General features: G+C 34.3%; 1 protein-coding gene across 3 annotated transcripts in view; it reads right to left on the reverse strand.

Annotated features, from left to right (window-relative positions):
- The window catches only part of EFL1 (elongation factor like GTPase 1), a 130941-nt gene that overhangs the window by 102380 nt on the left and 5528 nt on the right, over positions 1-23033 (reverse strand). For 2 of the 3 annotated variants that reach the window (XM_067555721.1, XM_067555722.1), the window contains exons 5-12: positions 21214-21347; positions 20358-20495; positions 19246-19460; positions 13884-14007; positions 12715-12791; positions 12446-12582; positions 10818-10940; positions 6853-6952 (exon numbers count right to left, since the gene is read on the reverse strand). In XM_067555721.1, the coding sequence (XP_067411822.1) occupies positions 6853-6952; positions 10818-10940; positions 12446-12582; positions 12715-12791; positions 13884-14007; positions 19246-19460; positions 20358-20495; positions 21214-21347 (1048 nt within the window). The remainder of the gene's footprint in view (positions 1-6852; positions 6953-10817; positions 10941-12445; positions 12583-12714; positions 12792-13883; positions 14008-19245; positions 19461-20357; positions 20496-21213; positions 21348-23033) is intronic. The other variant, XM_067555723.1, reaches the window with a different exon arrangement.

Below are 23033 nucleotides of genomic sequence, written 5' to 3' on the forward strand. Positions count from 1 at the left end.
TTTTATTTTGTCGAAACAACAGGGCAGTTTTGTCGGCGGGGGGGAGGGATTACAATGTGTACATCAGCACTGTTTTGTTGACAAAAGTCATCTTTTGCTGACAAAAAGTGTACACAAGCCCTTATTTAATACCAGTATAGCAAAATTGCAATGATTCTTACAAACTATGGCATGTCAAGTACGATTGGAAAGATTATAATTTGCTAAGTATGATAATATTGTTTATACAAATTTCACCCATGAATACAAACTATCCCTTCAATCAGTTCCATGTGTTTTAGTTGGACACAAATGTAGCATGTTTCTATACAAATGAAGAATGTATTTCAAAGCAACCACATTAAATAGGTTTTTTTCCCTTTTCTGGGACCATATTTTACTTTGTTAATTACGTAAGTAGGTGACATTCAGAAATGTTGGCCTGTAATTCTGACAGGATGTTCAATTAAATAGTATCAGTGTTCACTGTTATAAATTAGTTAAATAAGGTTCAAAACAAACCACAAATGCAACCCAGGAACAGCTCAGCTCAATGCAACAAACTGTAGCTGTATTACAAGGCACAGTGCTTTAAATACAAATGTCAGTTAAGAAGATGGTGAGTTTTCACACAGTCTAAAGCTTTACAATGTTCCTTTCTTTTGATTAAATGCATTTGCAATGTTGTTAGTTAAAGTGTAGGCAAATTGTAACTGTTTACATTTCTTTAAATATAATCTTTAGGGAACATCAGAAAGGAAAGTGAGTACATTAACAAATGAAGTATACACCAACCTGTGGGTTTAAGGCATGAAAACAAGCTGCTAGTAGAAAAAGAGGCAATTATCATAGTAATTTCATGGAGAATTGTAGAGGAAGTGCCAATTTCATGGTGATATCTAAGGAAAAGTGCTGATTTCATGCAGATTGAGCAGAAAGAAATACCTTTCATATTATTCTGAGGAAAGTGGTAGGGATATTATGGGATCCATACCACCTGCAATAGTCATAAAAAAGCAGAACCCTATATAGCTTTTACGTGGCCAGTGTATTTGCTCTGTAGGTTGTAACATTGTAATCAGTTCAAGGTAAAAATGGAGTTTAGGAACTTTTGTATATATTAATATATTGTTTCACATTTTAAAATGTTATTCATATGTCAGACTCTATAAAGCTATTTTCGGAGTTGGCCATGGCAAAAACTTCTTGCTAGAATTCACGTCATCAAGATTTTGTACTATGCGGCAGTAAATTCAAAAGCACATATAAAGAAAAGTCATTCCTGAGAGTGACCTTCCAGAATACAATATTTTTACTCTGATGAACTACTGTTTTCGTCTTCTCCACTAGGCACAAACATGCTTTTCTTCAATTTCAGGTATGCATATCTTTCTTCCACCTATCTTTTACTATGGCCCAAAATTTCTATGGTCCAGACAAGAAAAAAATTCCTATTATTTATGTATGTTTAAATAGCCATATTTCCTTCTCTCTTCTCCTCTGTAACATTTAAGAATTTAAGTCAGAACATTATAGAACAGACTTATGACAAAAGCTGAGCTAAGAATAATCACTTTTATGCCTAATTGTACCAAGTTTTAGGAAAAAAGGACATTCTACCTTTAAGTTATAAACTACAAAATTCAGTTGTTTATAATAGATATGCAGGCAGAATACAGTAGATGCTCACCTTCCAGACATGACTGTTTTGTCTGGTGGCTGATTTTACAACAAAGAAAAAGGCAAGAAGTTTCATTCCAGAAAGTAATCCAGGGCAATTATATATCACTAGCTGTGGACAACTGGTTGGCGACTTACGAGTCACTATCAATAGATTCCTTAACAGGCTGAGCCTCTCCACAGACTAACCTGCCAAGTCCATTCCCAGATTCAAAATTTCAATGATCTCCTATTCTGAAATTATACCGAATTTATGAGTAAAAAATACACTGTTATAAGAGGGCCCAACAGTCCTGAAAAGGCAAAAGAAAAAAACAAAACAGAACTATTTTTTGTTTTGCAGTTTGCCCACAGAGGACAAAGGCATTAGAAAGTGTTGAGCAAGGAACAAACCTTCTTTGGAAGGGAGATGGACACCGAAATTAACTTTTATTTACAAGATCTAAAGTATTTTCCCATCCCCATTTCTTCCTACTGCTGAGTAAGACCATATCCTCCCCATGTTCATCTCTCCCTTTCTGCACAGGATGGGAAGGTTAACTACCCCTGCAGCACCATTGTACCCTAGTCCCAGAAGAGCCTTCTCCACCTGGTACTGGTGTTAGTGCAGGGAGCAGGGAATGGAGATTGGGCAGGCAAGGGGGGAGGGGGAGGGAAGCAGATGATGAGAGACTGCAAATTGTCTCCCCTCCACCCTTTACAGAACTTATCCTCATAATCCTTCCCCCACTCTGGGGAACAGTCATAGTCACAGAAGAGTTGCTGGTAGAAGGATTCCACCTTTCCCCCATAATGGTTAGGAAATTACCAACCCTGTTCCGATGGGAAAATTTGGGGAAAATCTCCAAGAAATGTTATTCCTTCACCATTTTAAAACACCTGGGAAATGAAATGCACAAAGCCTATCATTAATGCAACATTAAGGCTGTGAGATCCAGCAGCCAAACACTAGGATACTCCAAAAGTTAAGGATGTTCCAACATTAACATTCTTATTGTATACATCTAGTGTTTTCTATTCTTCTTAAATTGTTAAGTGGAAAGCTACAAAATTATATTGCTCTTCCTATTAATGTATTAAAGAACAAAGTGTGCAATAAAGCCAAGTTAAGATTGCTAGAGCAACTTTCTGGAATTGCTTGATCTAAGTTCTTGATCTTGCAGTTAGTACTCTGCCTTCTAGCTATTTTTGCTGTTAACTATGTATATAGAACACAGTGACTGGTGTAATTACAAACCTACTTTTAAATGTATCTATGCAAAATTAGATTTTTTTTAATAAGGTCCATACTTTGCTTCATTGAAGTATTTTTTCTCTTTAAAAGTGAACCACATACATTTGTGGATTGTTTAGGACTTATTTAGCATTAAACTCTAAGACATAAAATAGGAAAGAATCCGTAATTGGCTAAGTCACTGATTTTTATAATGGAATCCATTGTTTAAATCAGATCAGTTATTTCAATGTGAAATTAATAGAACTGTACAATCACTAAACCTCTAGTGTTTTGATAATGAGCAGAAGCAAAAACAAAGGTGTGATTTAACAATACTATTCTATTATCAACCAAGTTAAACACTTTAATTGGCTAGTTAAAGTTAATCGTCTATTAAAATACTTTTGACGTGAATATGAAAATATGAGGCACTGTCTTTTAAATTTATTTAAAATAGGGAGTAGGGGGATAATTTTTTTTAAATCTTCACAATCAGAAATATGTCCAAAGTCTTCCAGGAAGAAATCTATTACAACTAGCACCTGCTTTTGATGAAAGCTCTGAAACCCTAACTTTTGATGAAATAATCCAGATACCAAAAAAGATTAGATCAGAGGGTTTCTGCACCAGTCACATACTACTTAAAAACTGCCAGACAGATGCAGGCTTCTCCAAAAGATTTATGGAAGTAGCTTACTCAGCACAGATGCATTGTTGAAGGTTTTTCAAAGCAGGACAGTAGTACTCAGAACTATGGATTTATGTTTCAAAATACCCACCAGAGTACCAAAGCATAAACCGATTTGTGACTACCTGTATTCAATTGACACTAGCAGAATTTATTCAACTAAAGAGAAAACGTGACAAACATTAAAATTTTGCAAATACCTTTTGCACATAAGCGCCATTTGCAAAAACTACAGTCAGTCAAAGGCAGATGGATTTATTTTAGAAACACGACTTTTTAAAAAACACATATCTTAAAGAAAAGTGGGATACAAATGTCTATAAATATCTGAAGCATGTAAAACATCAAGGAGGGAGATGAATGACTAAGGAGAATAAAATGGACAAAAGAAAATGTAGGCTGAATATCCAGGGAAAATGAGGATATGAGATTAACAGTGAGTTCTAGTGGGCATTGGAAAAGTAAGGGGAAGAACGACGTAGATGGATGTGGGTGTCTGAATAACCCATTAGCTTTACAAAGTCAATACCTCACATAGCCTGTTGTTCAGGCCAGATTCCACTTATAGCATAAGATTGACAATTATTACCATTTAATTTTGGCCAGAAATCTAAAATTAAAACTAGTTTATTAATGTCTTGGCCTTTTGTGTTCAGCTTGTGTAAAAGGTGATAGCATTTGTCTGAAAACCCCTGTGAAAGAGTAAAGTGGGTTCTTCTTTCTCATTATTCCACTCAGATATCAGAGTGGCATGAGTGCATAGGCGCTGGAACTAGGAGTGCTGAAGTGGTTTCCATTATATACAGGGTTTACAATTTGGTTCATGGCTCTCAGCACCTCCACTATAAACAATTTTCCAGCACCCCTGCATGAATGGCTCTTTAGGGAGAAAAGATCTAAGGTTTGGACTTCACATAGCGTATGGGCTGTGTTTGTAAAGGTTGAGAAAAGTAACTGCTCATAGAATGGAAGACAAAATAGTCACAATACATTTTAATTAAACGTTAAGACTAAAAGTAAGATAGGGTTGGTTAATTACATCACAGCCAGGTACAAAAACAATGCATTTTGTTTATAAATTATCACTTTTTCTGGCCACCCAAGTATCTACCCACTGGTATATACAGCATGAAACCATTTTTGAATATATCAATGTTACTCTATCCTGAAATCCAAACAGCAGTTTTCATGTACTACAGATACGATTTGTAACAATGAGATAATAAACAGCAGAACAGCACCATCTAGTGTTTAGATTCATTCTCCATAAATCCAGCTCATTGTTTCTTTCCCATTTGGGAATGACTATTCAAATTGACATAACCTAAAGGAAAATACTTTATAAGCATAATATCTGAAAAAACAGCAGCAGCTACCAGGTAATGCATAGCTCTCTTTGCACATTACCAGCCAATGATGCATTTAAAAATGTAGTCAAACATCTCATCTTAAACTTGTTTTAGTTCTTTGCCACTGAAAATGTATGTGTGCGCTGGAAAAGAAACATTCTATATTACCTTTATCTGGAGATTATTTTGGCAATTAAGTATTTGAGTTCTTGAAAATCAACTATGTAATAAGTTTAAATGTAATTGTGCTAACTGGTAGTCTCACAATCAAAAACACCACTTGAAACCAAGTATTTTTTTAAGAAAGTTCCCAATCTCTCAACAGTCTATCATAAACAAATGTTTTTTGTATACTATCCAGGTAACTATATTAAATCTACAGTGGTATTAAGTCTATAGCTGAATGGAATATATTAAAATGAACATTCAAACGCCATATATTACAACTGTGATGTTTCTGCATCTCAAAATGTTAGAAATACAAAACACATTTAGGAATAGTAACCTTTATGATCAAGTTTTTAAGGCCTCCTTGAAAAATAAATAGGACAAGGGAAAAACTGTTTGCTTAATTCACTGCTCTTATACCTGTTCTTTAAACTGCATAGGGCAAAAGATGAAAATGAAGAGACTGTTAATTACAAAACTGAGCACTGAATTCTTTATCACTGTTTAAAAAAGAATATGTGGACAAACGAAAAACTACTTAATTACAGAATTACAAAACTGTAGTTACACAATTTCATTACCCAAACAGACTCAAAAACAAATTTAAAATCATCCCCAAATGGCAAAAATATACCAGAAAGCACTCCAAAAAATTTAAAGATGTAAAATGTCTAGAAGATTTTGTTAGATCAAATGTAAAGGAAGGAAAATTCATGTGATATTTTAGCATCAGTGAGTTGTCTGTGTGAAAAAACTATAGAAACAGTAGTCATGATTTTCAAATATTAAATATGGCAATAAGCCATACCAACTCCAGTCAGTAACCAAGTTTCAGCATGTGGATACCAAGGCTATGTATACGCTGGCAGCGGCAAATTCGCCGCCGCCAGATCAATCTTTCATGATCGACTGAGTGGTCAGTCCACCCCCTCAACTAGCGTAGAGCTGAGCCAACGGGAACAGCGCAGCGCAATGTGAACAGCGCGCAGAAGCAGTCGACGGGAGTTACGCAAACTACTCTGCGTAGTTTGCGTAACTCCCGTCGACTGCCGCCCAATTTCCAGGTAAGTGTGAACAAGCCCTAAGTGAAACAGTAATGAGCAAAGCTCTAATATAGTAAGAGGACAAGTATTTTCTTAAATGTTTTTCCACATCTATATTAATTCATTCTGAAAAGTTGTCCTAGTATTCACAATCATACAGATATGAAGAGGCTACTTAATAGAGATGTAAACTATTTAAAATGTTCTAGAGATTTACAGGAATTAAAGGTTACAAATAATCCCATTATCATGAATTTCTCAAGAAAGTTTATTTCCTTTTAATAGAATCTGATAAATTATTTGAGACAGATTCATCTAAAGCCCCTCACTGTTACAACAAAGGGGTGTCAGAGACATGTCACTAGACAGTGATCTTTGAATAATAATGAACAATATATGTATCACGACTGGATTTTGAATAATAATTTTGTTTTCCAAATAATGAGTACTCTTTAAATTTTGACAAAAGATTGAAGTTAATCTTGAACATGTACATTACATTTTCAAAATGAAACATGAAGAAAGAGTCCGTCTTTTATTTAGTGATTCTTCTCCTTGCTTGAAGCGCTTGATATTATTTCAGAGAAGAACAGTGAATTACTTTCTTACACCAAAAGCAATCTATCCAAACTTGCACTATAATTTAGTTATAGTGGAGTGGTGGAATCTTGGTTGGAGGTATCTAGTGTCACCCAAGTGGATGAAGGCCAAATAGCACATTTTTCTTACCTTGGTTTGTTGCGCAATAATGTTTTAGCATCAACTGAAAACATTTTGGAAACAAAGACAATGACTGGGGCTGTGTCTTCACTGCTGCATTTCATGAACACTAAGCAAATGTGAAAGAAAATAGTGATGTAGTTTTCCAAAACTGTGGATACAAGATGTCTATAGATTTTTATGCATTATACACACATTACTTTTTCTTTTTGTTCTCTATAGAACGTGGCAACAGGAAAATTAACAGGAGCAGAGGATACTGATTTAGCATTAACATTTGATCTGTTTGTTTATACCTTTAAATCTACTTCGCAACATGAAGTCAGAAGGGGAGAAAACTTATGAAAATGATAATTCTTAGTAATTGATGTCAAGTTACAAACACTCAAATAAAATGAAATAATCTTAAAATATCAAAACAACATTTAGGACCTTGGTTTAGCTTTGACTGAGAAGTAAGACCCATTTTAACACTAGAATGCTGAACCATCCAGCCTACTGTCTCAAGTTCTTTTCTCTTTCTTTCAAAATTCCATTGATTTTAATGGGGTCTTGAAAGCATGGAGCTCCTTGCAGGATGACTGACCTAAAACCTCAATACTGGGTATTTGTATGTTATTTCCCTCTTTTCAAATTCTGTACCTGAGACCATTGTAAATGACTTCCATTTCATTACAGCTGCCTTTACATTTGTTTTTGTATATCTCTGAGCACATTTTGTATATCTTCAATTTTTTTTCTTAAACTGATAAGAACCAATGTCAAATGCCAAACAAAATAAGTTGTTCAGAGGAATTTCTTTTAAACATAGAAAATTAACTCTTCTCTTCACCTGATATAGTCAAAAACTACCCTGTAAATTATTTGGCCAAACAACTTACAGGACTATTACGATGAAGCAATAAGACACTCACTAAAATAGCAAGGAATAGAATTATACTGTCATAACTGAGAAAAGTCAAGGAACATAACAAGGAGGAGATTTCCTCTGATTAACTTGTATTGCCATAATATTGTTTATAGAAGACAATATATTTGATTGTCTTGCTTCACTAAGCAATGGGTTAAACAGTTCCCACCAGCTGAGAAAACAAATCCAAAAGGACTGTCAATTGGACAATGATGAGCTGCATCCCCAGGGATTTCTTGAAATTCTCTCAAACTAATGTCATTATATAGATATTTCCTTGGCTCACTGATGTTCAGATATGCACTTTTAGCTGCTAGTAGCACTTTAAACATATATCTTCCCTCTATTTTAGTTCTACTGGAATACTTCCTAAAATAGAACAAAAGGGCTTTTTTATTAGACTTTACTACAATTGCATTCTGTTATAAACATGATGGATAAACGAATCAAACTTTTCACACAACCCAAAAAATGTGTGGTTTCCTATTTGACCACATTCTTTCTTACAGAAATCTGAAAAATCTGATTATATTTTCTTTAGGTTTATCAAAATATAAAGGAAAAATAAGATGTTTTCTATTGAAATTCCCTTCCTGGAGAGGGCAGGGTCACATATGCACTGGGCAATTATGTCTAATTAATGTCATTTTCAATATTTTTCAACTTTGATTTTCAACTCTGTTCAATATTTAATACAACTTCACCATCTTCAGCTCGATCAGAAAAACAAATATTATTTGTTAATTATGCTTTCACGAGATCCATAATTTCTGTCAGCATCTTTAATTCAAACATGGATTAAGAGTGAGTTATGCCCCTTCAATTTATTTTCAAAATTTAAAGTAGTGCTGTTGAGTTTAGTAGTTAAAGTGTAAATATATGTGGAAATCAACTTTCTCTAGAATAAATTATTTTGACCACAGATTAATAAACAGTAACCTAGACATATTTTCTTCCCATTTACCTACTTTGATTGTTAATTTGAAATCTGGATCATTAGCAAAGTCTGTTCTTGAGTCAAGCACTGACTTTCACAGATGCCCACCATTTGTAATGGTGGGAGATAGAAGAGAAGAAAAATAATCACACAATTTTCTCTCATATTTAACAGAATCAGTCTGGCCTCCAATTCTCAAAGAAAGACAATATGCAGTCAATATGTTATCTGTACAAAAGAATTTTAGGATTGCCTCACAATCAATATAGTTTTGAGCCCCAATCCAGCAACAGCTTCCACGCATGTAATCCCCTACTCCAATGCAGAGTCCCACTTACTCCAGTGTGGTTATGTACACAGGGTTTTTTTGTACATGCAGAGGCACTTTCAGGATTTGGGTCACTATGTGCTTGTTCATATGTGGAGTTCATGATTAGTCTGTTAACTTAAAATCACATATAGCTCTTATTAGCTCTTCTGTTACTGCCTGCATCTGAATGTAATTATTGAACGTGGGCCATTATAGTTCCTGTCATTTTAATAGCTTTGAACTCAGTGCTATATATCATCAGTCTTGACATACTTTGCGTACAGAGCTTAAGACACCCAACATCTGTTCCATCCATTAGTAAGATCTGTGGTTACTGGTGATATGGTTCTTCAAAGGAGAAATAGTTTGGTTGAGGGTGGTAGTGCTGCTAGAACCTGAGGTGAAATCCTGGCGCCACTGAAGTTAATGGCAAAAATCCCATTGACTTCAATGGGATCAGAATTTCACAACTGCTCTGGACTCTCTCTCAAGGAAGGGAAATTAAGTTATTGCCCAGTTAATCTTTTATTTTTTACTTTTATTTAGAAATCTTTCTGGTCATTCTGCCAAAATAGTTAAATTATTAAATTTAGGTTATATCTTAAGAAATTAAGTTATGTAAATATTTCACCAAGATTATATACAATTTTTAAGATGTAGGAAAGCAAATGATGCATAGGTCCATATTTTTCTGTTTTGTTATGGTTTTTTTTGCCTAATTTTCTGATCTTGTGTGGTCAGATTATACTCAAGTAGAATATTTTATAAGTATTATGTTTGGCTGAAAATGACCTCTGTGATACTGTTTCTGTATCTTTTAGATATTATACCACAACAGCTTGTCACAAAAACAAAAAGTTTAGCACATGCACACACACATATATCCCATATACCGCACCCCACCTCACCCCCCCGAACTGACAGTTAAACTATGAACTGATCAAATTTTCTCCTATACAGATAAATCACATCTATCCTTAATGAACATCTGTAACGCTCGGTACTAAAAAGTTTCTCCATTAAAATGACAAAATTAATTTCCACACTTTAAAAAAAAAAAATAATAATAATGAAGCATTTTCTCAATAATAAATCTTTATGCAATCATGGTTTAAATTCTTAATGCTATCTTCAAGCTTTCTATCATGTAGTAACTAACTGCCTGTACAGGACATAGTGAAAGGCTCAAAGGAACAACTTCCTTTGTTATGAACAGTAGTTTGCTATTGAAATAAGTGAACACAAACTTGCTAGATTACCTTTTCACACATTACTAGGCTATACTAGACTAATTTGTTCTAACAACATTTATTAGATAAACACAAAGATTATTTAAAGACACAGCAAATTCAACTGAACATGATTTTTACTATGATACCACTAGTTGGGCAGAGCTAATCAATATACCTATAAATATTAGATCCAAGTTTAAACATCTAGTGACTATATATTTAACTTGGTATAGCATTCAATTCCTTCTCCATTACATTTCAATTTAGTTCTAACAGAAGACAATGCTTACCTCCTACCCTTCTTTCAAAACCCCCTAACATATAGTTTCAAGCTCTCAACATACTTTATTTGCAACCTGAGGGCTCTAAACACAATGCAATGCACAAGGTCTTAGTAACATACTGAACAATAAAACAAGATGTCTAATATCTGGCACAGCATAATCAAAGATCTGATGAACTACAGCATGTAGACTAAATGACTGCAGCAAAGCAGAGGTTATACAGATAACCTAAAGACAGACATGGTGAGTGCATTTAAAAAAGTGAAGTTATTTTCAAGCTGTTTAGAGAACATTTACTTACCCTTTTTCAGTTCTTGAGTTTCTGGAGGTAGAGAATCAAACGTTCTAGCTCCAACACACATCAACTTTTCTACCCTCTCAGCAGTGATATCTAGAGGACTGGGGAGTTTACTACAGACCATAGCTAAAGCACATTGTTAAGGATGTACAGAAACCTGATATACGACTCTTTATTGACTATGCATCAGTTATTGTATTTACAAAAAATGTGACCACTTGTGTGCACTGACTGCCAGTAAGGATTAAAAATCCAAATCTGCCCCGTTGTGCACGTGCAACTCCCACCAATGTCAACAAGAGATTCCTAGCACACATCCAAGGGCAGAATGGCAATTTAAAGGAGTGTGTCCCCCAAAGATGGCAACAAGATTTTTACTGGGATTACAGAGGTATCAACACAGAATCAAAAACAAATTCTATTAAGAAAAGAAAATGTAGTTATCCTTCAGAAAAGACTTTCTAAAATATATATTTATGATTAAATAAACAACAAAATATTTTAAGCACATCCACCCTCAAAAGACTTCATAAAATTATTTATTTTAAATGCACGCATGCATGCAGGAACACCAAAACGGTGGAAATCAGAGATTAACTATTTAAATGTAACGGAATATTAGAACAGAGAAAACAGGTCCACCAGTATATTTATGTGGATGGTATGAGATTTAAATTTAAAGCAATTTAATCACTGTATCAATAAGAGAAACAAACTGAAAACATAGCAAGTAAGATTTTTTTAAAACTCATTAGAACTATATCAGCACACACCAGACTAGAAAGGAACAAAACCACTTCCAATGGTGACAAAATAGCATTGATACGGAGTGTAACCCCGGTGAGAAGTTGAATAAAAAATGGATGACATGAAGCGAAAGAGGATTGTGTGCAAAGAGCCCATGTTCGCACGCATCACCTACTAGTCCACAACAGAGCACAGTAAGAATTTAGAAAAATCTTATATGGGTAAATAATGGACAAGGTCTATAAAGTGACTAGACAAAAATGCCGCTTATTAGAAAAAAGTAACAGGAAAAGAAAGAATTAAGAGGGTACTGAACTGATAAAGCAAGCTAAATTATGAGATGAAACTAAATGGGAATTTACTGCAGTGCCAAGACATTTGCAAAATATGGCTAAACATTATCCTTCTTTGAAAAGTTGACTAACATGTAACATCTCAAAATAAACACCAGCTTGATTAACTTATTAGCTTCTCTTCAAATAATTATAGTCAACTGTCTGATATACAATGGGCACCATTAGAAACTCCCTATTTCCCACTCTGCAGTGAATCTGGTACACTTCATATTCCATGTTGTGACAGGTGCAGGAAAACTATATGGGCCCATTAAACAAAGAGTTAATTTCAGTACAGTTTGCCTCTCCCTTTGTGCAGGTGCTCAAGAGAAGAGCTGTAAATAACAGCTATTTTGGAAGAAGGGGATGGGACGAAGAATGCATTCAGAAGAAGTACATTTTATAATCATTTATATCTTAAAAATAGATATTTAGATGATCATTTAAAAAAATGTTTTTACTTAAATTGTACAAAAACACATAGGTAATCACGCTTTGAAGTCTAAGAACCAGTGGCAAACCACAAAATACCTTTTTACTTAAGGATACAGAGGACTGCCTGGGATATGGGTAACCACTGACTGCAAATGGCATTGAGATGAACTTTAGGATCCGCATGACGTGACTCACGTGCACCAATTTTCAATCCCAGAGAGGTGACAATTTTATCTATTTTCTCTTTGTCTCTATACAAAAAATAGCAATAGACTGATCTGTAACAAGCACCTACAGTATTTGATTGTGGTAATCAGAATATCTTAATCTTTACACAAAGCATGTGAAAAGGATTCAAAAGAGAACACTGGGACTTCTCCTACCTTTTCATAACAGCTTCATATAGACTCCATATGTTGTCCAATACCAATTGCACAAACAGAGGTTTCTTTCCTTTTGACTAAAAGAATACACACAATATTTAGGAATTTGAATAAACGTTACATAGCCAATAGTTTAGCATTGATCAGTTTCACAATGAATAGGTCTGTACGGTTAAACTACCAACCTCCACAAGTAGTGTTTAAAACTAGTCATATTAGGTGAAATCTGTTGTTAATCTGTCTATATATAAGGTGAGGTAATTCAACAGCCCTAATCAAATTTGGATGCAGTAAATTACTGGATCACATGCCATCAAAAAAGTCAAAGGACAAAGGTTTAATTTTTAATAAGAAAGAGGCTAATCAACACTGATCTGAGTCTGGTTATCAGCTACTTTATAAATATTATAAGTATTAATTTTCTTCTCTACAGACAGAAGAAAACTATATTAAATGAATGGGGAGGGGCCTCTGTTCTCCCAGATTTAATAGTGGAAATACTTCATATAAGAGAACTGAAGATTCCCAGATATGGTCTTCATAGGCTAAACAAACCATATTCACTCAATGAGGCAGTGGAGTGACGCATGATGCAAGAATCTCTAGCCTGGGAGGGCACATTTATGATGCTCTCCTGGAATAAAACTGTTCTAAAGCTGGAGGATTCTCCCTGTGTAAAGGAATCCTCAAATAGCATAGAGCTGCCATAGTGACTGCTACACATCACTCCTCCACCAACTCTCATCTTCCACTATTGGGGCATGGCTGGCATCTCTGTACCCAGATGCCTGGCTGTCAGTATGCGTGCCCCTTATGTTGGGCATAGAAGTGAGGCATGTTGGAGGTGTTATGGTGACTCTAATATACCTGAGGGTTCCTTTGTACAAAAGGAATCTCTCCAGTGGCCAGATTCACCACCAATCTCCTGGGGCAAAGCTGCCGCAATGAATGAGAGGCTATAACTTCTATCTGTGCACTATGAATTAAAAAATATACAGAGGTCATAATTTTCAGACCAAACTGTGAGGAACAGAATTAGAAAACATCAGCTACAGATCAAGTAATGTGTTACCCAGGGATATCTGACAGAAAACCTTATCATATCTTTCCAACAAAGATAAAAAGGTCATCAAGAAGCTTCAAAGTAACATGTAACCCAGCAATATTACCTGGTCACCCTTCATTATCTTCTTTGCCTTTGTATTTAGATAATAATCTCCCCACAAGGTCTTCAAAAGTACTGCATATTTGATTCCAATCTTTTGGCTATACAGTTTTGCAAAATGTTCAATGCTAAAAGAAAGCAAAATCTATCTTGATACAAATATGTAAGCATGTGTCAACTTATTTGATATTCATAAGTAGTCTTGCATCCCTTTCTCTCTCCTCCCACCACCCCCAGTTTCTACTGTTTTCTCTTTAGCTGAGGATGCTTAATTTTAAAAACAACAATATTTAGTATACATCCGTATTAGTTTGAACATTTTTTAACATAAAGGCCAATTTGAAGTCTGAACCTCTATCCTAACTGAAGTAACTGATGTTCGTATAATGCCATTGCAACACAACAGGACACAACATGAAGCATTGTTTATATTTTAATGTTTAATTGTTATGTTTTTAATTAGGATCTGTGGCCAGAATGGCAAAGTCAAGACCAACAGCCATACTAGGATTATGATATACTATTTATTACTTTTATATATACGCACAAAAAAGAAAGAATATCTACCCACAGCTCCTAGTGCCCTTGCCAATCTTTTTGGATGCAATTATAACAAATCTATTAGTTGCTGTAACTACTCCAAAAATTCCTCCTAACTCCCATAAACATCAATATTAAGGGAAAAATTAATAATTAACCAAAAACCCTAACACCCTCATAATAGTTCCTCACTCCAAAAGCAAGGGAGAATAACTGGGTTTTACAGTGGATCCTGAAAGACAACAAATGCAGGCTATTTCAGACCAAGGGAGGGGAGTGAGTTCTAAAGTCCCTTTGCTAAGAACACCCTATCAGCAAATCCCTCTCTTCTATATTGTGAGGGCTCCAACTTGAGCTCCTCTGCTTATTATAAGTGTAGTAAGATCAAAAGGGAATAGAGGCACTCTTTCAGACAAGTAGATCTTAGGCCATTTAGGGCTAATATATTAACTCCCACTCAGAAATCAATCAATAAGTACTACAATTCATAGATCATCTGAGTAATATACTCTCAGAAAAAAAATCTACATAAACCTGTGTCAGGCATAAAATGAAAACATACCTCTTTAAGTATACATTTCATTATCATATATTCTTCAATATTGCTTTTGGCACTTATTATGGAATATGCTTCCAAATTTTTCGAACACACACTACTATTGTACCATCTGACGATACAAAAAGTACATTCACGGAAAAAGACAAAAGCAAAACGTTATGTTTAATAAAATAAAACTTTTTATCTGATACTTTTGGCACTTTTTCCTGGTATTTATATGACTTAATTATCTGGTATAGTCAAACAAGAAGGATATACTTATTTTGAGTTAAACAAGTCTTGCTAGTTGACTTCTAATTTGATTCACTGTACACAAATAAACTACCTTTTCAATCCAAAAAGGTTTCTCTTTAATAGTAAGAAGGGGGAGAAACAATCACTGTAAAATATTTCATTTCTACATATTGCAGTTTGTATACTACCCCTTGTAAAGAGAGGAAATAAAAGTGAAATTTTATACAGAGAGGAAAGACAGACAGAGGTATTCATGGGTAGAAGGTGAGGGCAATACTATTTATGCCACACTGGTATCTGATAATCTATCTATCTGCAAAGGCTCCTAGTTAGGACTTCACACCCCTAACAAAAGACATTAATACTTGTGCAAGTCAACAACATAGAAGTTATGCCTCTGAAAAAAAATTCAAAAATATACTTTTTTCAGAAGTTTACCCTAAGGCATTAGAGGGGAAAAACCCTCATGATTTGTTGAATGTCAGTGATTGTTGTATATACATTTACTACATCTTTTCAACATGGGGATTTTATGAGAAAAGCAGATGTGCCATTCTCAGCACCGGATCTGGCTAGCACTTTCTAATGACTTATTTACTCTACCATGAAAATATGGAATTTCCTTAGGAATAGTACCACAAAACATTGTAACAGCCAGAACTTGCCCTGATTAAGTGAATGCTTCATTGATCCACATTTCAACAAGTGGTCATGCTGGCATGGCAGCCTGGTCAGATCCTCCTAATATTAATTAAGAAGAAAATGCTTCTTTTTCCATTTAAAGGAACTTTTACCACCACTGTCATCACTAAACCAGACCATGCCAGTTACCGGGGGGAAAAAAAAAAAAAGATTGGTCCCTTGGACCAAACAATTTTCATCCAACTTTAGTAAAAACATTAAAGCATTTTTCTGATAATACAGAAAAACGTGCAGAATAAGAACAGGTAAAGCAATACAAAACTACTGCAGATAGGGTGACCAGAAAGCAAGTATGATGGGGGTAATAGGAGATGGGGGTAATAGGTGCCTATATAAGACAAAGCCCCAAATATTGGGACTGTCCCTGTAAAATCGGGACATCTGCTCACCCTAACTGCAGACAACAGTATCACTTTTCTGTTTAAGCTGTAGAAAATTGTATACTTCAGAGAACAGGGTAACAGAAGCTTTCTATTACTTATATGTACATTCCAGAGAGAAAAAAAGTTGACATGTCAAATAAGAAGATTCCGACATGAGATTCACGAGCTCCCGGAATGCTCGCTTGGCTGAGACACTGTCCTGTACATGGAGAACCCAAAATATTACAATTCACTAAGAATTTCAAGTCTTAAAACAGGGGAAAAAAAAAAAAAGCTTCCAGATTTTAGTAATCCATCAAATTAACTTGAGTTGTATTGTCTTTTGCAAACAAACTTGGGACTATTTTCAATATTTTCTTATGTCTATTGTACTGCCATATTATAATCATGCTGGTATACAGCCATCTCCAGAGGAACTACCAGTGGAACAGAAGTGACAGAAAAAGAAGTCGGACAATCAGGCCATATATTGCACCACTTATCAAAAAGCATTACATTCATCCAACATGTTCATCTTTCCATTTAATAAGGTAATCATAGTGAGTTTATGTTCACAGTCAGCTTCAGAAAAGAGGCTACGTAATTTACGAGATGTTACCAGCAAACATTGTTCTAGTTAGGAACATCAAGCAGCCTAAGCTAAAGAGAAAGCTCTTAAGTGGCTCGTAAGTTTTTGACTCTATATTTTGTTACAGAGTTCCACTGCAGTATCTTCTTTAAGGAACAGATTTTTACATAGCTATTTACCAGTCAGCAGTTGAGAAGATTATGTAGAACTATTTAGGACATATTAATACTATGCAATTACGTTTACTTATAATTTCTCTTCTTATAAGCTGACACATGATTTATCATCTTTAAATTTATTTCTCTTCAATTCTTACTAATATTACAACCACTTAAACTGCAAATTGTTTAATTACTTTGGTACAGAAACAGACATGTTATGAAGAGGCTTGGTTAATAGTCACAAGGCATTTTGAGAACTGTTGAAGAAAGATACAGAAATACTAAGTATGAGTTTATTATAACTACATTATTTTCTCACCCTACTGACTAGAATATTGCTATTGTCAGGATCCTAAAAAGCCTTGAAAATCTCAGGCAATAGGACTCTGGGATGATATATTGTTAATCTGCCACCATTAACTTTTTCAGGAAATTTCTAGCATAACAGCTACTGTCAGGAAAATTAAAGCCTGTAAAAATCAGAAACACCACCAAAGCCAACAGACTGAACAAACATTTGCTATAATATATCCAAATGGACTTTTACACTATAAATATTGTTTAAGCCTATGATATTTTAAATGAATATCAAACAACACAGGTTTGCTAATTACTAATCTGGGATAGCACTAATCTATTTTTCTTGCTATGAGAAAGGATATACTTTCTTTTAAATGAGAGAGGCAATAAAAATATGTTTTTCAAAACACCCATTAAACCGTTTTTATGCTTATCTGTGATTTGTCATTGCCTCGAAGAGGGATAAAAACAGATTATTGACAAAAGTATGAAATTAGAAAATACAGCCCCATATTCTGCTGAAAAGGAATTTGATTTATAATTAAAGTTTGGTTAAATATTTTTGTATAAAACTATTACATTTGACTGCATCTATCATCATTTCAGTCACTGCTAGGATCATGTTACTACTGTGTATGCATCCTCACCCAAAATTATCTCCCTCATTCTTTTAGTACTGCTGAAATTGGAAAGAAAGGGAAAGTGACAGACACACCTCTAACTTCCAAGGGCTCCCCCCTCACCTTTGCTTATGTTAAAAAAAATTGCCAAGAAAGAGAATCTAGTTCTTCCACCTTCAATTATTATAACTACTTTTATCTCGAACCTAAAATTGCATTGCAACTGTTTTAACTGAACCTTTCCAGGCTGAAGAACTCAGATTAGGCAGAGAGCACAGGCATAGCACCAGGATCCTAGCATTAAATACTGGGAATGCAGTACTCCTGTTAAGACAGTTACTTCCATTATATAGTGAATGCTAGAGGGACACCATCCGATTAAAAATAATGGACAAATTCCTTCCAGTGTGGCTAGAACAACCTTAGATTATTGAGAAGTGAAAGCATTTTTAAAATCTAATTTTCTTTGCACCATTTATACTATTAGTTTACTTCTTACATGTTATTCTGAGTAGATAAGAAAACTAAAGCATTCAATTTTGTTTTCTGGTTCTTATGAACTGGCATAAATCCAAAAAAAGACTAGTTTTCACTTCAAAAAAAAATAAATAAACTCGTTAGAATTTAATTTTGTCAAATTGTTTTAAAAAATCTAAAATCTGGACCTAAATTAATGGGCTGTAGCCCCTTAATTATATGTTAAAGACAAGCACTCCACCTTGTGGTAAATAATCAGAATGTTTATAAATCTTGATGATGACCCACCTACCTTTCCTGAAACAAAATGCTAAAAACAGACACTTAAAATAAAAATGTAAGTAAATAAATTTAAAAAAAATGTATGCCCAAGCTATGAAATACGGAATTCTATAATGTTTTCTGTAGCTGTTAGATGCTTGATTTCTTATGATTTAATGTAGAATCTCTGCCCTCACTGTGAAACTGATGTGTAAGTATCTGCTGAAATACAAATAAAAAATGTCATAGGTGACATGAAAACAAATATGAAATCTGCACATGCAGAAATGTAAAAGAAAGACAGCAACTAAACATAGTATAAAAATGTTTTTAAGGGAACATAAAATCCTCAAAACTAACAGTCAAGAACCAACACAATGGACATGAATCGAAGCTTTGGGGAAAATAGACCATTCAATTTTCACTTGCAACTAGATGTACAGAAATATGCAAAATGCTTACCTCTAAAAAGTATTTAAACCAACTCAAAAGGTTTTTCAGCTGCCTTGTATTACATATAGTAAATTACACTTTAATGAAATCCTAGATTTATTGACTTACCCAAAGCCCCAACCATCAATAGCACTGGCAAATACCACATTCCCCTGGTCTGGTGAGAAATAAAGATGTGAATCATCAGTATCTTCCAAGCCAGCACTCCAGTCATAAACTTGATCTCCATGTACAGAATCTGAAATTCCTTGAGTTTCTGTTTCTTTCTCTGCTCTTTCTTCTAGGACTTTAGAGGTGAAAAGAGCACCAGTGATTGCATTGACCTAGGAAAGCATATGTAAAACCACAGAAAAGTATACTTAAAACACTGCAACCAACTTGTGTATTTTTACAAAGAAGATTTCAATTAAGGCAGCTTGCATAAGCTTAGCAAAAAAAAGTTAATATATAGACATTGTGGATGAAATCCTGGCCCCACTGAAGTCAATGGGAGTTGTCCCACTGAATTCAATGGGGTCAGGATTTCACCCCATGTCTGGAGTACTTTACAAATCATATCTAGTCCTAATGAGATTTCAAGTTATTTAGTTCTGATAGCTAAAATAACTATCATTTTTCAGAATGAGAAATAATGAAATAGTGAATTATTATTTCCGATAAGTAAAATAAATAAAAACAGAAAAGAGGATATGACATATAGGGAAGTAACTATATTTACAGTTACCTCAAACCATTAATGAGAAATCAATTAATAATTCAATGTTTGAAGACAACTATTTAACATTTTTATTAGTAGTTTAATTTCAATCCCAAATCAGGCAGTCAATATTACTGAGATTATAAATATAGTATTATTTCAATCTCCAAAGAACTCATACAATCCATAGAAAATAGGAGTTTAAAAAATAGTATTATACCTATCAAATCTCTGAGACATGCTATTATTGTGAGAATGCCTCTTGTTGGCTTGTAAAGAAGAATTCAATATTATTTTCAGAGCTGTGTACATTATAAATACTGAGAAAGGTGAACAGGAATAGATGTTAAATAACCACATTTTCTTACAAATAAATAAATAAATCATTTTTTCTTTAAAAAGGACACAACTATGCAAAGTATCAGAAGGTAGAGAAAAACTGGTTATGTCACACTACATTGAGCACTGTTTCCAGTCCAAATTAAAATCTGTTGTCTTAATGTTGCACTGTAAAGCCTCATACCTGTTCTAAAATATTCTTAAGGTGAGAATACGCTTCCTGAGGAGTTAACTTGACCTCTACTATCAAACGATCAATTTTATTAATCACCAAAACTGGACGGATATTTTCTAGCCATGCCTGTCGCAGAACTGCTTGAGTCTACCAAGAAAAAGAAAGAAAGTGTTAAAAAATGCATGAAATAGTTAAGGATACACCTTAACATCACAAAATTAATACCGTTAAAGAGAAAGACACTATGTTTAGAAGCAAAATTTAAATAAATACCTTATCAACTTCTGGTTCTAAACATGTCTGTGGATTATATCCCAAAATCCACAGTTAGCTATTACAGAATGATGCCATAGAAAGCATTTTCATAGCAAGATAGATTTTACAAACATTTCTTACAAAAAAAACTTATAATCATAGGAGGATAAATAAACTTGCAATACACTTTTATTTTGGATCATTTTGCTGTTTAAATATACTTAAATAAGAAAAATATTAAACCTTTAAAAAAAATCTCTATACTCTCCTTTACTTTTATCTCTTCTGTGTACTAATATTCTATTGCCAGGAAAAGCATGCACTTGTATCTCCAACACCATGGCAACAGTAGCTGAACCACATATTCATGAACACATTCTATGGTTAATCTCTTAATTGCTCAGCCATAATCAGCACAGCCAGAAATCTAACTACTCACTCTCATACCTAATAGACAACACACAATTTATTAAAAGAACTGAACATTTTAAAGAACTTTTGACCATTGGCTTGTGTGTCTCTTCTGTTTAATGTATTTAAGACAGCTAAACAGTAAAATTTTGTCTGTTCTCTCATTTCCATCTTTTCTCAATCAATTTTTTTAGATCACCTGTGGACAGACTCCTTCCACAGCATCCAGCACTATGACACAACCATCACAGAGTCGGACAGCAGTTGATACTTCTGAAGAGAAATCCACATGTCCTGGGGAGTCTATTAGATTAATAAGATACTCCTGATCACCTAGAATCAAACAACAATTTACTTTTAAATACACAAAGTGACGTTACACAAGTTTCTATGTCCATCACTTCATTATAGACATTTATATTAGAAAGGACACCAGGGGCTTGATTGTCAAAGATATTTAGACAACTAATGATGTAGATAGGCACTTTTTAAAATTCCACAAAGTACCTAAGCAGGTTAGGAACCTAACTCCCAAAAATTCCTGCTTAGGTGCTTTTGCAAATCACAGTAGGTGCCTAGCTGCATGTTTAGGCACTAAATACTTTTGAAAATCTGGCTCAGTAGAAAGCATTCCAATTTTGTAATGCCAATAGCCAAAACACTGGACAACCGTATTAAAATCTGTGTTTAGAAGACACTAAGAATAGTTCACCATAAAAGTCAATCCTTTACTCTTGAAAGATAAATTGCTGAAGTATCATTTAAGTTAAAAGCTATATTTTTAAAAAACACTTCACTCCACTGCTGTTGGATGGGAGAAGTGGAGGAGAAAAATAAGTTTGCTAAAGAACTGCTGTCATGTCAAAAGAGAACATACACTCAAGGACAACAAAAATGTCCAACCAATATTACACAAGATGAATCAGGACCACCAAAAATAAACACAATAATTTTTTTTACAAATATCACAAATCTACATTTGTAGAGCTGAGAAATCCAAACCAGACTCATCAGTAAACAGGGCTAATGCCTATGCAAGTAAGAAAACAAATGTGAACTCTTAGACAGTGGCTCTAGCATAAGATGTATCCCTGAAGACAACATTCAAGTATGCAACAAAATTGTTCAGGTAATATTCCTAGATAAGCCCAGAGAGAGTAACAACAGCCAAAACATCACTTAAAACAAGAGGCATTAGCCAGAAATCTTCATCATGGCTTGATAAGTCCAAAAAATTGGGATTATCTATCACTCTTACTCCTGAACAATGTTGATTGTACACTAAAAGACTACACAATTAGTTTTATTTTAGCTTTTTTATTTTTTGCTTTTTTATTCCTTTATTCCTATGACTTAATTACAAGCTTTCTAGCTTGGCCAAAATTGTAGAAATGTGGTTAGGACAAACTAGATTGAGTATTTAAGAAAACATTTGGATAAAAATGATGCACATTAACTATTACTGCACTAACTTATAATTAATGACTCTGTTACAGAGTATAATTTTTGTTCCAAGTCAGCAGCTGCTGCAGCAGCACGTAAAGATAAACAGATAGCTATTACGTATGGAGATAAACTGCATTCATGTGATATCCCAAATTCAAAACTAAATTTCCCTTATTGAAAATTATTGTTTTTAAATTACCTGGTAAAATGACAGGTTTGAGCCAAAACCCTAAATGTTCAAATATTACAAAACATCATAAAATTATCAACAAGATTTCAAAATGCTAGAGCAGGCTAGCAGCAAATTCATATATTCTTCTCCGTTAGTTTTGTGGAGTTAGACACATCGAGATTCTTTAATTTTCATATGAAACTCTAATCTTAAGCCTTGATTTGTGTAACAGACCTAAAAACTCTCGCAATGCTCAAACCAACTGTCATAAGGTGGCTGGCCCTTAAAGGGGAGTGGCTTAGTTGAGTAGGGTTGCTGCTGGAAGCAAATGAACCCCCTATGGCTAGTCTTAGAACTAGGATGAAAAGACAAGGAGAAAGGCCTCTAGACTCCTGCAGTCT

The sequence above is a fragment of the Emydura macquarii genome, unplaced genomic scaffold, assembly GCF_026122565.2.
Source record: "Emydura macquarii macquarii isolate MOO-44397 ecotype Brisbane River unplaced genomic scaffold, CSIRO-AGI_Emac_v2 contig_1644, whole genome shotgun sequence".
NCBI lineage: Eukaryota > Metazoa > Chordata > Testudines > Chelidae > Emydura > Emydura macquarii.